At 35.6% G+C, this 14,479-nt stretch overlaps 1 protein-coding gene across 1 annotated transcript; it reads left to right on the top strand.

The window, feature by feature from the left end:
• Positions 1-1,406: 1,406 nt before the first annotated feature.
• On the top strand, positions 1,407-13,770 carry f11r.1 (F11 receptor, tandem duplicate 1). The gene is made up of 10 exons (XM_012867140.3): positions 1,407-1,715; positions 5,001-5,060; positions 5,853-5,966; positions 6,289-6,435; positions 10,196-10,398; positions 10,497-10,599; positions 10,744-10,851; positions 11,008-11,020; positions 12,695-12,755; positions 12,837-13,770. Exons 1-10 carry the CDS (start codon positions 1,670-1,672, stop codon positions 12,870-12,872), a joined length of 891 nt encoding a protein of 296 aa, XP_012722594.2. The 5' UTR covers positions 1,407-1,669; the 3' UTR covers positions 12,873-13,770.
• The last annotated feature ends 709 nt before the right edge of the window (positions 13,771-14,479 follow it).

The following is a 14,479-nucleotide window of genomic DNA, read 5'->3' as shown; positions in this document are numbered from 1 at the left end:
ATTTTCCTGTAATTACAAGTGCAAATCTTTTGGGGCATGTCCACCAGGTCCCGTTGTGTCCTTTAGTCTTCACTATGCTGTTATTTCAGTGTTTCTCACAATGGATTCCGGGGGCTTGACAGAGCAGCTTTGTTTAGATTAAGATGAAATTACACACAGGGGGACTTTATGTACTCAGGTGTCTACACTATTCCTCACAGTGAAGCATATTGGTGGCAACATGTGGGGATGCTTCTCTTCAGCCGGGAGAGAAAAGCTGATCAGAGTTGAATGGGGGTAAATACAAGAGCTTCCTTTATTAAAACCTATAAATGTGTGCCAAAGTTTACTTAACCAGGCACCCAGATGCAAAACACAGTGTGACCCATTGCCTTAAAGGTGAACTGATTAAAAAAATAAAAACTCAGCAAGATGGAGCTAAGTATATATATATATATATATATATATATATATATATATATATATATATATATATATATATATATATAGATAGATAGATAGATAGATAGATAGATAGATAGATAGATAGATAGATAGATATGCAAAGTAGTTTTGTGTAGATGTTTTAAAGTAGTGGTGTCATTGTAGCTGAATAAAGGCATAAAAATATGGAGAAAACTGCTGACATGACAGTTGTCCAGTCATTGACACTGTCCTGAAGAAGGGCAAGCCATAAAAGGTTATTGCTACAGAAGATGGCTGTTTACAGAGGGATGTGCATTAAAATAAAAATTAAGTGGAAGGAAAAAGTGTGCTGAAAAAAAGGGGATGTTTTGAGAGGATTATTAGGCAAAGCCTTCCTTGAATTTAACGAGATTGACCTCTGAATCAAAGCTGGATTCAGAGGTATGGCAATAAATGACCACTAACTGGATTTACAAAAAAAACATTCTTATTAATCCGTTTTTTAAAGATGTTATACAATTCTTAAAAATCACAACTCACTTTAGAAAAAAATTGCAATTAAGAATAATCTAGGGAGTCAAATGACAGCATTAAGCTGGCTGGCGGTGATTCACCGTCAAATAATGAACTCCCAGCAGAAGTTCTGTTCAAGGTTATGCAAATACAAATCGCTGGCCACATGTTTCAGCGGACACCAACTAGTGCACAGGCATGGACTCAAACATCATTGTGGCCGAGAGGAAACCCGCATAAAGAATAATAACCCTTCAGGTCCGAGGAATGAGGAAGGAACACCTTCAATACACAAACAAAAAAAAAAGAAAAAAAAGTCAGAACCCCCACCACACACGCAGCTGAGAGACAATTCAAACAGGCAGTGCCTTCATCTCAGCTACCGAGTCTCCTCCCTCTCTTTGTGTGTGTGTGTGTGTGTGTGTGTGTGTGTGTGTGTGTGTGTGTGTGTGTGGTGGCTTCGTTTCAGTCCGACCTGTTTTTCCACTCCGTCGTCACGGCTCCACCTGGGAAGATCTGATTACCGGAAGTGAGCGCTCCTGTTGTCACCTGTGTCTCTCAGACTCCACGGACCGAGAGCAAACCGGGTAGTGGGACTTCTAGAAAAAGAAGAAAAGAAACAAAGAGGGGGAAAAAAGACGGAACTCAGTTTCTTTCACGTGAAGATAACTTTTTGGAATATTTTTCTTCGTACTCTTGAGCAGAAATCCCGGAGAGGACCGAGGTGTGTGTTAGAAAACAGCGAGGAAACATGAGGCTCTTTGGGTCGCTGCTTTTGTTCCTGTGCGCCGCGACAGGTGAGCTTTTAACCTGTTTGACTTTTTTTATTTTTTAGAGTTTGTCGAGGGTTGAGAGGTTTAATTACTAGAGCGACCGTTCTAAATTATATCTGTAGTGCGGAAAAACAATGCCAAAAAACAACAACGACAACAAAAAAGTGTCACAAAAATTGCAATAAAAATCCCCAGGTGAGGCCTGTTATATGTTGCCCCCCCAGTTTGTGGTTACATGGCGTTTTCGTCGATGGAAAGTTAAGAAATAACTTTCAAAACTTGGTCCCCGTCAATACATTATCGAGTGGCCAATAAAAATAAGACTTTCGAGAACAGGTTAAACCAACGCCCTTGCTGAGGTGTGTGAGTGAGCAAACGTCAAAACACAGGAGCAGCCACTTCAGGGTTATTGCATTTCTTTCCAGGGAATGGAGTTTGTTATTTTGTATTTCTTTCGCACACTATGATTAAATGTGGAAAGTTTTTCATAGAATAAAGCTGACTACACAACCACCCCACCACAGCCTCACTTCCTGTCAGTTAATCGTCATATAAAGGGTACTGGTGACATAAGATTATATATCAAAGTTCTGATGATGATGATAGCTTGGGAATGATACAATCTAATTAATAACTGTATAAAATTCTGACAGAAATATAGGTAAACTAGTAAAAAAAAATTAGTGACAAAGTTAATAAATTAAAAACAATTCTTAACTACTAAGCAAATTATAATTGTAATAAAAAAGTTATCTTTGGTTTTAGTTTTTATTTAGAGGTTTGCTTTGAAAACACTGCAGCATTTATAGCTCAATTCAGCAACATTCAATAAATAATAAATAACAAGAAAGGTTTTTGTAAAAATGACAATTATATTGAAAATGATCATAAAGTAATTATGAGTAAATGTTTATTAAAATGGTGATAATTAAAAAATTACGTTGGTGATATTAAAGATAACATTGACGTAATGGCTAAAAATATAATTGTAACAAGATTTAGGACGATAGACAATAGTTATTAAAATAAATCTAAAAAATTAGATGATAAATGTAATAAAATAAAATGACAAGGGTAATCTTAATAGTAATGAAGATAAAAATCAAAGTATGATCAATCATTATTATTTAATTAGTTTTTTATACAGGGATGTATGCTTCGTGTAAGTGAATGTCAAATGTTAAATTTATAGTCTAAGCTCATTCAATAAGAAATTATAATAAAAAGGCTGATTTTAAAAATTATAGACATTTATGATAAATTACAAGGGTCTATGTTGTATGTATCATAAATGAGTTTACACAAGAGGGATCGACACTGCTGACAACCAATCAGAGCGAGACATTCCTCCTGGCTCTGATTGGTTGTTTCTGGCGGGAGCGGTGTATCTCTAAAAATGGCATTAAAACAACTGGAAGGAGCCAGAGGAGCTTACAGATTAATATGTCTCATATTTTAGAGTCAGAATGTAGGGACAGTTTTAACAAATACATATAAACAAAAGTTACCTTCTGGAGCTTTAATAATGCTAGTAAACTAAGCTGATAGTTGTGGCTTTAAGGTTTTAAAAAATAAAACAAAGTAAATAGGATATGCACTTTTATTGTGGTTTATTCGTTATTGAATGAGGCCAAAATCATCTCATTTATTCACACTGATCCTTGTACCACATTTGCTTCTTGTATGTAAACCTCTATCTTCGGGTTTACTTAGGAAACGTTTCTTTAAATCTCTTTTCGATGGACAGTCTAGAACCATTCACACAGATTATTGTTGCAACGATGTAACACATGTCTCGTAAATCTGTAGTGTCGATCATTCTTAAATTAAATTTACCTTGACATCCTTATCTAATTGTCCTGGATGTGCAGACATGTAGTCTCAACAAGTCACGTGATCATGTCATTATTATTCTTTACAAGGTGGAGGGGATTCGTCGTTGCTACACTAAAATCAGCATCCCACTAATTCACATTGGTGAATAAAGTGTGTCTCGACTTTAAACCAGTGTCCATAAGTCGGCTCTTTTGAGGAATTAAATCTGTTTCATCATGTCTGGCTCTACTTTGAAAGATACCTACACTGAAACTGACAAGTTGTACAAACAAGGAAGTAGGAGAGAGCTGCTGCTATTGGAGACTTATCTCCCCAAACCAAAACCGACTGTGCTGTTATCTCAGCCGAGCCTTCCTATGACGAGCGCCTGCGGGCTTCTAAGATCTCTGCCTTCGAAATGCCAGCAATAACAAATCCATGATGTAACTTTTTTAAATACTGCGTGGAGAATGTGGATTATTTGTAATTTTTTAACGAATGCTTTCATTTTGAAAAGAAAATTATTTTTTTTTCTCCCCCTGTTAATAATTAAATGACTCCTGCAGTAGTCTGCTGCAGCGGAGGTTTCCATGTTCACAGTAAAGGGTAAAGGTACTTGCTCAAGATCTGAAAGATTATAATATTTATGCAAGTGTCATAAGAGATGGACAGATTCAGACAAACAATTCCGCGTCAATGATTTGGCTTTCTTGGAAGTAGATCGGCACCCAACAAATCCAGTTTCACTCAGCTGGTTTCACCACAAGCTCCTTACTCAGTACAAAGGAATGAGTCTTACTCATGCTGACTGACAGCCACAGCGTATGCACCAAATGTTTCAGTGTGGTCTGTAATCCTCATTACCGTGTCTAGTTTCTTTTACAAGGTTGTATCGGGAACTTCAGAGTTAGCATTACAGGAGCTGTCGCTGAGTCAACTTCTTGCTTGCAGTGTTCAATATTTGTATTAATTTATATGGAAAGAAATATTATTGATTGGTTTTATTACTTCCAGTGACATGGAACGTGCAGAAATGTTGAATAAAAGTATTTTCACGGGTGGTATTTTTTCTCGTTTCATCATAGCTGTGGCTTTTTCATGCATTTTATATATTTGGCCTTTTTGTAGGTTTTTATTTAAATGTAGTAACAACATAAATGTTTTTTATAGCTATTTTCCACTCTACTAATTTACTCATTCTTTTAAAAATAATGCTTTTAGCTAAACTTTTCCTACACTGTGTGCTGGTTATATAACTTTTAAAACCAGTCAGGCTTAGCTCTGGTCTCAGGTGTTTGGAATCCAGGATTTCCTGATCATAACTCAGTTTGCCCAATCACCCTCCACCTGATGGTGTTCAGTTTCGTCTCACTCGTTACTTTGTGTGTTTTAGCTCGGATGCTACCTTCTCAACTTAAACAGGGCAATTAAGTTTAACCCATTTAGTTGGTCAATTATGCTCACAGATTTTTATTTTACCTTTTTTCTGTCTAGGTGTAAGCAGCTTTTCAGTCACAACTAAAGCTGATAAAGTGAAAGTGAAAGAAAATGAAGGTGAGTTATAAAATTATTGCTATGACTGCAGAAAATGTTCATAATGTCACTGCCACTTAAGGAGGTTTGGGCTGGAAAGAGGAACATCTCCTTTAGTTGTCTATTACAACTAGCAACAGTCCAACCCTCCTGCTGGTAACTGCTAAGTTTGTGTCAGATGAGATCTGTGTTGATCTGAAAGCACAACCGTACAGCCAGCCTAGTGATGTTTCTATACTGATATACAAGTACATCTCCAAACATCTAAATGTTCTGCAAAAGTGCAATATGTTTGGCCGGTCATTTCAGAAAGTGAAACGATTATTACATAGATTCATTACACTCAGGGTAAGATATTTCAAGCTTTTATTTCTTGTGATTTTGATAACTACAGGTAAAAGGAAAAGAAATTGTCTCTGAAGATTAGAATATCACATTAGACCAATCAAAAAAGAATGTCTTAAGTACAAATGTCAAACTTTTGAAACGTTTGTCCATTTCTGTGCATTTGATATTTGGTTGGGCAATCTCCTGCATGACCAAATTAAATTAATTGACATGACCTACTGTAATTTTATGTCAGATTGCTTTCTGACAGAATTGATTAAGACAATTGGATAATAGTTGAAACGTTTTCAGAAAGAAATGAGCGATAGTGCGGTTGCCTCCGGTTTAAGCCTGTTTGCTGTTGCCCACATAACTGAGAATTTGCACAGGCATGCCTGAATATTCTTAGTTAAAACCTCCTTTTTGAAATTCTGCTTTACAAATATTATTTCTGTCACAGTTTAAGTTGTGAATGTTATTTTTCAGGTGCGGACCTGACCTGCTCCTATTCCGCAGACTTTGGTAATAGTCCCAGGGTAGAGTGGAAATTCCAAGACAAAGGCAAAGTGAAATATGTGATTTATGATGGAAAACCAACGAGTAAGTATTCAGGAAAAAGATTTATTTAAATCAATACCAGCTGATTTTTCTAAAAAGCTATGACATGTCTACATGGCATGTATTTAAAACAGAAATAACTTTTACAGGAGAACTTCGTTTGTCAATGATAACTGCTAGAATAAATCTTACAAATGAATGACTAGAACAAATTCAAAATGTCCCAAAATGAATAGACAAAATAATTGTAGACAAGTTTATTTTCAGTCCAGTCCACTTTAAAAATTGAGCTAAGAAACATTTTCTTCCAAACATCCCAACACTTTAATGAAGGCAATTCTGTAATTGTGCATCTCCTCCACAGGTGATTATACCAGTCGTGTTTCGATGTATACTGGCAGTAATTTGAGATTCTCCAAAGTGACTCGTCAGGATAACGGCATCTATATCTGCGAGGTGTCCAGCTCTATCGGCGTAGCACAACAAGTCCTTGTGGAGCTGACTGTTCTGGGTAAGCGAAGCACTTCCTGAAACGACATCGTTGCATTTATAATCAACCCAGACTCACAATCAGAAGAATATTGTCACAAAATTATCTTTTTGTTCTTGCATGGAGGCTATAGCAGGGTTTGACATACCCGCTTGTTCACCATACAGTCCAATATAAAGTAACTGACTCGTCATTTTGGTGTATTTGAAATTTCAATTAAAACCTTTCCTCACATATCTGGTTTAGAAGACGATTGTCATATGGTACAGTGAACGTTTAAATTAACCATTACAGCAGTGTATCCCTTTGATTGAATAAAATATTGAAACCCTAACATATTCCTACATAAAATTATAGTATAGTTTAAGATTTTTTGTTAATCCATGCAACTATATTATTAGTTTTAGTGATATAATTGAGCATAGATTTGTCTTGCGTAGTGCCCGTTGGTTTCTTTTTGTTTTAGTAGTTTTGAGTTATTGAACAGGAAGCAGTTGTGGGAGCATTTACCTAAAGAAAAAATATGCCTTATGCCTGATCCTAGCTCTCAGAGCTGGTCTCCATCTGCAGTCTCTGGTACCAAACAAAATATACACAAAGAACATTGCAGAAAATAATACAGTTCAGTCCAAAAATACTTTATTAATCCCAAAGGGAAATTTAATGCTGGTGTAACGCTTGCTATAGGAGTTTCTTTAAAAAGTTGTTGTAGATACTGATGGCTGCAGGCAGAAGGCATCTCCTGTCTCTGGCCACAAATGGCCCCCGGGCCGCACTTTGGACATACCTGCTCTAGGACCTTCATGATGTGGCATGACAGGGCAACCGGTGTAAAGTCACAGAGTTTTCTTTGGTACTGGAACAATACAGGAGGTCTTCCCCAACACTAGAAAGTGGAGATTGCTCTCCAGCTTCTTCCTGAACACCTCCTTGTTGTCTCTTATCATGACTTTAAGTTGCATCTCTATACTCTTTAGTAATTCCCTGTTTCCTTTCCTGAAGGCCCTTTTCTCAGTCAGCGGTTCCTTCGGGTCACTGGTGATCCAGGGTTTGTTGTTGGGGCCACATCTCACTGTTCTGATGCGGATGGTGTTGTCCACATAGAAGTTTATATAGTCGGTCACACACTCAGTCATGGCACTGATGTCGTCTCCATGTGGCTGGCACAGAGCATCCCAGTCTGATGCCTCAAAACAACCTTGCAGGGCTTCTTCAGCTTCTGGTGACTGTCTTCTCACAGTACTCTGTCACAGCATATGGTTTCAGTGATTATAAACATACACTGTAACAGTTCTTAAGTGTTTGAAAGTAAAAAAATAAATATAAGCTCGTTGATGATAATAAAGCTATTACTTTAGCTGCTTTTACCTATACTCCCCTGTCCACCCTACTATCATCAGGCCTATGTCACATTTTGAGCTAAAGAAAATCATGATAAATTATCAAATTAATCCTGACAACTTTTTTTTTTTTTTTTAAATTCAGTTTCTATACAAAATGTTTTAAGTGTTCCAATATGTTGTTGTGTTGGATTTTTTTTTTTTTGCTTCATTTGATTGTGTCTACAAGGCACATTGCACAATCTGACTGCTGGACACACCAGCATGGAGTCACAACCTCTGCCATAAGGTTACCATGGTGTAATATCATCATGTGGTCCCAAAATGGGATTATCTATGGGTTCATTTGCCCTCGGTATTTTGCTGTCCCGTTTTAATTTCCAAAAGCTGGCAGTCCTGCATCAAGCAAGATAATATCAATGTCTACAGCATATAGCTGTGATTTTCAGCCTGTTGATAAATGCTTAATCCCTCAACTCTCAGTGGCTTTTCTCCTTTTGTCTTAGTTCCACGATTTAAGCAGTTTTACCTGAACCTATTTAAAATGTTGATGTTAAATCAAATGCTTAAAGGTACAGTATAAATAGGGTAGCAAATTAATAGTGGTAGCTTTTTTTCTCTGAATCATTTGTGTACATTTTAAATCTTCATAAATATTTGCTTTTAAATAGCGTTATTAAAATATTGGCAGCTATTTAATTATACTTACAGGCCATGGATTGGATAAATGCAGCGAAAAAATGAAGAATGTAAAGTAGTGGTGTTCCAATTGATCGGCCACCAGTAATTATCGGCTGATATCCATGAAAAACATGTGATCGGTGAACGCAGATAAACGCCTTTTTGTCGCCGATCACAAATCCCGATCGCTTTCCCCTCCTGCTTTGCAGCCTTCAGAGGACTTGTGTGCAATGTAGTGCAGCCTCCCCTGTTTCTGTCTACAGTAAGTTAAACAACTGATATATGGAGCTCTGATGTCAGCCCTATGTCAATGTTCAGCTCACTGGACTGCTTCAGATTTTCAACTTCATAAAGCTGTTCTGCATGCCCAGGAGTTTTCTGGCTCCCTTACAGCCGCAGCTTTAGGCAGCAAATTGGAGAGGATTTTTCAAACTTAGAATATTATGAAAGACAAGGTACATATGATACTGGGAGATAATGCCAGAAACATGGAGACAGCTATGACAGATGCTGGGATCCTATTAATATTGTTTAAACAGAAAATGGGATTTTTTTTTTTTTTTTTTTTACACATCAAGCAACAGACCCATTACTTTGGTTTCTTTTTAAATAAATTATAGCAATGTTAAACATTTCGAAATTGCGCAACAGTTTATTCATGCACAAAGCAGCTCCCATGTAGTTTAGATTTAATAACTTTGTTAAATTTAAACATTTGTTTTTGAATGTTCTTTTTTACTTGGCATCATTTGACTTGTAAAATGGTGTGATATTTATATTAATTTCTGGATTATTTGTCTTAAGAACCCTAATGTCTTCAATCTGTTAAAGATTGCATTTGCGGTGGCAGTTTTTTTGTTGTTGTTTTTGTCTTTTTGACTTTATTATGCCTGCAAATTATTTATATGTTCTCTTGAAAAAGAAAGTAAAAATATTGTCTAAATGTGATTTTTGTCTAAATGCACATTCTTCCAGATTACAAAGCCTATAGTACTTGTAAAAAAAACAAAAAAAAAAAAAAAAAACAATGTACTGCTATTCTATGTGATTAGTATGAGTGATCAGCCTTTACAGGTGATCGGTATTGTAATCTGCATCATAAAAACTGATCGGAGCATCCCTAATGTAAAGGTTATATCATTGGTTATATCATACATTACAGTGTTTTTTGCTTTTTCTTTGTGGACTAATTATTTCAGCCCCAGCTGCAATAATTAGTCAACGTAGCCAACCTAAATACGTTCAATGCCTAATAGTACCTTGTAAATTATTTTATCCTAATTCTGATGATGCAGTTTAAAGCAGTTGGGCAATCTTTTATTTGTAAAATAGTCTTAGTCTTTGATGATTCCATGTAGCCATTGACATAAATGGTATAACAGATTCACAAATCCCAAACCATATATGTCCAAGAACTTGAATTGAGAGAGGCATAATCCTAATTAGGTTTGATTTTTGTCTCAGATGTTTCACAATTTAAACTGCAGCTCATTCAGGAAGAGGGGGAAAAAAGGAATTTAAAATTCAAGTTTTATGTTTTGTTTTTATGTTGCTGTGAGAATTTATCATGTAGAGGACTCAGGGTAAATATTCATTGGTGTGCAAACTTGTAGAAGCTGTAGCGAAACTTACTAAGACTGCAGACAGAATGTTTTCTCACAATAAGCAGGCTTGGATTAAAATGATTCTTAATCAGAAATGACAATCAGTTTACTACCAGTATAAAATGAAAATAAAAACCTGTACGTCATTTTTCACAGTGCCACCCTCTACACCCAAGTGTGGAATCCCCCAGACGGTGACCACAAACAAACCCGCCACCCTTACCTGCTACGATCCCGACAGTTCACCTCCCCCTACACACAAGTGGTTCAAAGACAACGTTCCCATGCCCGAAGACCCAAGCAAGATTTCTGCCTTCAAAAATGCAACCTACAAGCTGGATATAAAAAATGGAAATCTGGTCTGCTATCCTCCATTAAACTCCATTATACATTTGGCTTTTTTGACTTTTCTTTTTGTTGGTTTAACTGTGTAATAAACCTGCCTTTGTGGATACAGGTGTTTCCTTCGGTTACTAAGATGGACTCTGCGATGTACTACTGCGAGGTGAGCAACGAGGCCGGTCCGCCCCAGCGCTGCCAAGGGGTTAGAATGGAAGTCCGTAAGTTTTCATCGTCTTTCTTAGTAGTTCTGGTTTAACCGAGGAGGTAAATTAAGCAAATTTAATTTATTTAAGCAATGTTTAGAAAAAAAACTTTAAACGTTTTTTAAGCATCTTCATAATTTTCAATCTCTTTTCTTCAAGGTGACTTAAATACTGGAGGAATTGTTGCTGGGGTAATAATTCTCCTGCTGCTCGTGGCTGCCGTAATAGGTGGTGTTTGGTACGCCAACAAGAAAGGATATCTGCCCAGTAAGTTTCCTGTAGGACCCCCAAATCCCTCAGTATACGTATTATTATTATTATTATTATTATTATTATTATTATTATTATTATTATATTTTTTTGCGTAACATACTAAATGTTCTACTTGATTTACTTCTCTCTCCCCGCCTCCACCCATTACAGAGAAAAGTCAAAGGTAAGAGAATTTTACTAGCAAGTTCTCCATTTTCACAAAGTGCATTGTTAGTTTGGGTTACTTTCAAAAGCTGATCTGCAGTGTAATGTTTTTCGCCATTGTGATTTAATTTTGGGGTTAAGAGAGACCAGAGCATTTAGGGAAATTCAAATCCTGACAGAAGTAAGCAGCATTTTTAACGCAATTTTTAAAACTTGAATTACGAAGGGAAAAACATGCTTCACTTTACAATCTTAAGAATTTTTTTTAACAAATAAAGGATTATTTAGGTTTTTTTTTTCTTGTGTGAAGAAAATTCTCTGTACATCTAAATTAAGAATCATATGTGTTTTTATAGTGCCTTGCTAAAGTATCCATATTTACTGAACTTGTTACATTTAATCACATTTCAACAACAGTTTCATTGGGATTTTATCTGATACGCTACCACCACTACTACAAACTTTGACTTTTAAGAAAAGTACATGGGTTATTGAAATTAAGTGCTGTGTGCATATTCAATCCCATTTAGGGCAGGGCGATATGGCTTACAATATAAAATCTCCTATTTTATTATACCAAATCCGATTAATTTTCTTTTCCTCCTTTTTGTTTCACAAAGAAATTAAAGAAATTATTCTAAGAACATGGTTTTATGTCAAGCCTTTCATCTGGGAAGTGACCTGAGTTCAAAGTGCTGCTAAATACAAGCGAAACTGTGAAACATGCTTGTAAAACAAGTTAGTGGCCCTGCCGTTGTAAACAATGAAAATATAACTAAATGTTTGCTGCTGGTGGTATTACTCAATGAGCTGAGAACAGGCTTCACTTGTGTAATTTCAAACTAACTTAAAGAAATAAGTAAATCAAAGTGGTCTTGTCTTATGCTTAAAAAAAAGTTTCCTCTTTAGAATATTTTGACAATGTATTATCCTAAACATATATTCCGCATTGCGTGCTATTCTCCTCATTGTGCTCAATGAGTGCGTTGGCAATATACATCCAGATTTTCCAAAAATTAAATCTTGTAAATTTGAATATTTGAATAATTTGAATAATCAATTAAAAAATTGATTATTGATTTATCGCCCAGCACTAGTCCCTGTGTACCCTGATATAAACAAAAATGGTGTCAGCCTTTGTGTAACTTAATCTCAATATACATCCGGCTTTTCTGTGAAGGACTTGCATGTTTGCTGGAGAACATTAGGGAACAAGATCTCGTAGACCAATCAACACGGCAGAAATGTCAGAGATAAAGCTGTGGAGAAGGTTCTGTCCTTATTTGTGAATGCTTAGGAAAGCTATAAATCATTTTCCTTCAACTTCACAGTTACCTTCCTAAAAAGACCCATTTTTGTGTTTGGAACATAACAAAATATGGAAAAGTTCATAATGTTTGGTTATTTTTGCAAGGCGCTGTAAATTAATTGACACAGTTTAAAGGAAAACTGCTAATTGATTTGGATGAGAAGATGATGCAGCAGCTGCGTTCAGTTTCCGTGTGTGTGTTTAGCACAACTAGATTTGTTTTTCTTCTAAACTTTAGAACATTCATTTATTATCTTTCATATCTTTATTCTGAATTTCTTCTTTTTATGTAGTATTGTTATAATTTTTATTCCCTTACACTAACCCCAGATTGGAATGTAACCATTGAGATTGTTCTGATGTCTTTTTGTTTACCGCCTGCAGCAAACAGCCATCTGCAGTCTACCAGCCTCAATCGATGTATGGGGATGGTGAAGAAGATGATGTAAGAACAATGGCCCTTTATCTGCTCATTATTACAGTATAAAAATTGAGTGTTCTGAGTCACTTTTGCTTTGTTTTTCAGGGGGATTTCAAACAGAAGTCGTCATTTGTGGTGTAGCAGCTGTTGGCAAATTCTGCATTCAATTTTCATTTTTGTGACTTTCTTCCCCCCTCGTACCTGGATTTTCAGGGCAGTTTTTTATGAGCTAATGTGATACACTTCAGACAATGATTCCACTGTCACACATGAGATTTTATTGAGATCTTTTACTAACAAGGAAATGTTTTGTACATTTATAGGTTTAGGTTAAAGTGGGCCTTTAGCTTATTTTTTTATCTGCCAGCATTTTTTGCTTATGATTAAAGTAATTGTGTGCTTTGTTTCCTAAATTATTTTTTTTCATTGATTTTTGCATGTAAAAATATCATGTAGTACTAATTAAAGAGCACATTCTTGCAGTCTACAAAAACTCCCAGGGCTACACATTAGACAGCTAAACTAACCTTATCTTTGCTTTATATTACATTTACTGTCAATCACCTTACATTGTATAGCTTACATTGTAAGCTATACTGTTTAAGCCTTTTGTATATATTCAATTTTTCTTGAACAGTACTTTTTTATTTTGAGATTTCTTTGTATTTACAAAAAGGACTGGTGAGAAATGGAAACATTCAGTAGTTGGCCCTGAGTTTTAAATTTCTCACTTAGTTTTTGAAAATTGTAGCTATGCATCAAATTTCAACCAGCAGCATCCACTTAAAATTAGTCTTGGTGCATGTTTGACCTAATATTGCATCCTGTTTCTAGCTCTGGTAACTGAAATGGCAAAACGTTTTGGATTCGTTAAAGTCTTAAAGTGGCTTAGAGGTCTTGGCACATATCATTACCTTCATAAAAACAATCCATTCTTAAATAGGGAACAGTTTGTACTGTATTTTCTGTAATGATTTTACAGCTGTTATGTATTGTTTATGTATAAAATAAAAAAGTTGTTGAATTAAAATGTAAAAAATTTGAATATTTTTTGCACCAGTTTAATCACACAATTGCAGGCAAGAAACATTTAAGGCTTTGCTGCAATTATTGGTTCTTCTGTCCCTCAGTGGAAAAAGTGACAGTCATTAAATGGCGGTCATAAGGCAAATGGAAACCCACACAGTATAGAAAGTAAAAAATAAAAAGATGCAATCCAAAATTATAACTATACATTTGGGTTAAAATATAAGATGATATCAAAATACATTTAAATAAATACAGATCTATTAAGACAAGTTTAATGTTCCCATGTCTATGATGTATTGCCGTCTTCTAGAAATAAAAATGAAGCCAAACTTTAAACACATTGCAGTCAGTGGTAGCAGATAGTACTGAATATTGCCTAAATGAGAAAATTATAGTTAAAATGTTGCAGTATACAGCTTCTTTATTTTTTTTGCGTTACTACTCTTCCGTTCCAGAGACCTCCCCTACTTTACAAGCTCTAAAGGTATTTTATCAGCCTCAGGAAAGGCTGATTTGGACTTGATTATTCTTTAGGTCATACCAATGAAAACGGTGAGTTTTATGAACCTTGTGGGTAATTTAAGTCAATTTATCTTGGTAGGAATCCTTCTTTTGGACTTTTTTTTTTTTTTTTTGCATTTGAATTTTATTTCTTTAAAAGCAAACTTCGCCTAAACTAGTTAGGAAAAAATGTACAGATTGATGTAAAAATCTATTGG

Source organism: Fundulus heteroclitus, chromosome 11 (genome assembly GCF_011125445.2).
Source record: "Fundulus heteroclitus isolate FHET01 chromosome 11, MU-UCD_Fhet_4.1, whole genome shotgun sequence".
In the NCBI taxonomy this organism is placed as follows: domain Eukaryota; kingdom Metazoa; phylum Chordata; class Actinopteri; order Cyprinodontiformes; family Fundulidae; genus Fundulus; species Fundulus heteroclitus.
This window is presented reverse-complemented; position numbering and strand designations above follow the sequence as displayed.

Excerpts from the sequence above, each read along its gene's own strand:
- f11r.1 (XM_012867140.3), top strand. The coding sequence starts at position 1,670 with ATGAGGCTCTTTGGGTCGCTGCTTTTGTTCCTGTGCGCCGCGACAG. Across the intron at positions 5,061-5,852 it reads GAAAGTGAAAGAAAATGAAG|GTGCGGACCTGACCTGCTCC; the intron begins GTGAGTTATAAA and ends GTTATTTTTCAG. Across the intron at positions 12,756-12,836 it reads GGGATGGTGAAGAAGATGAT|GGGGATTTCAAACAGAAGTC; the intron begins GTAAGAACAATG and ends TTTGTTTTTCAG.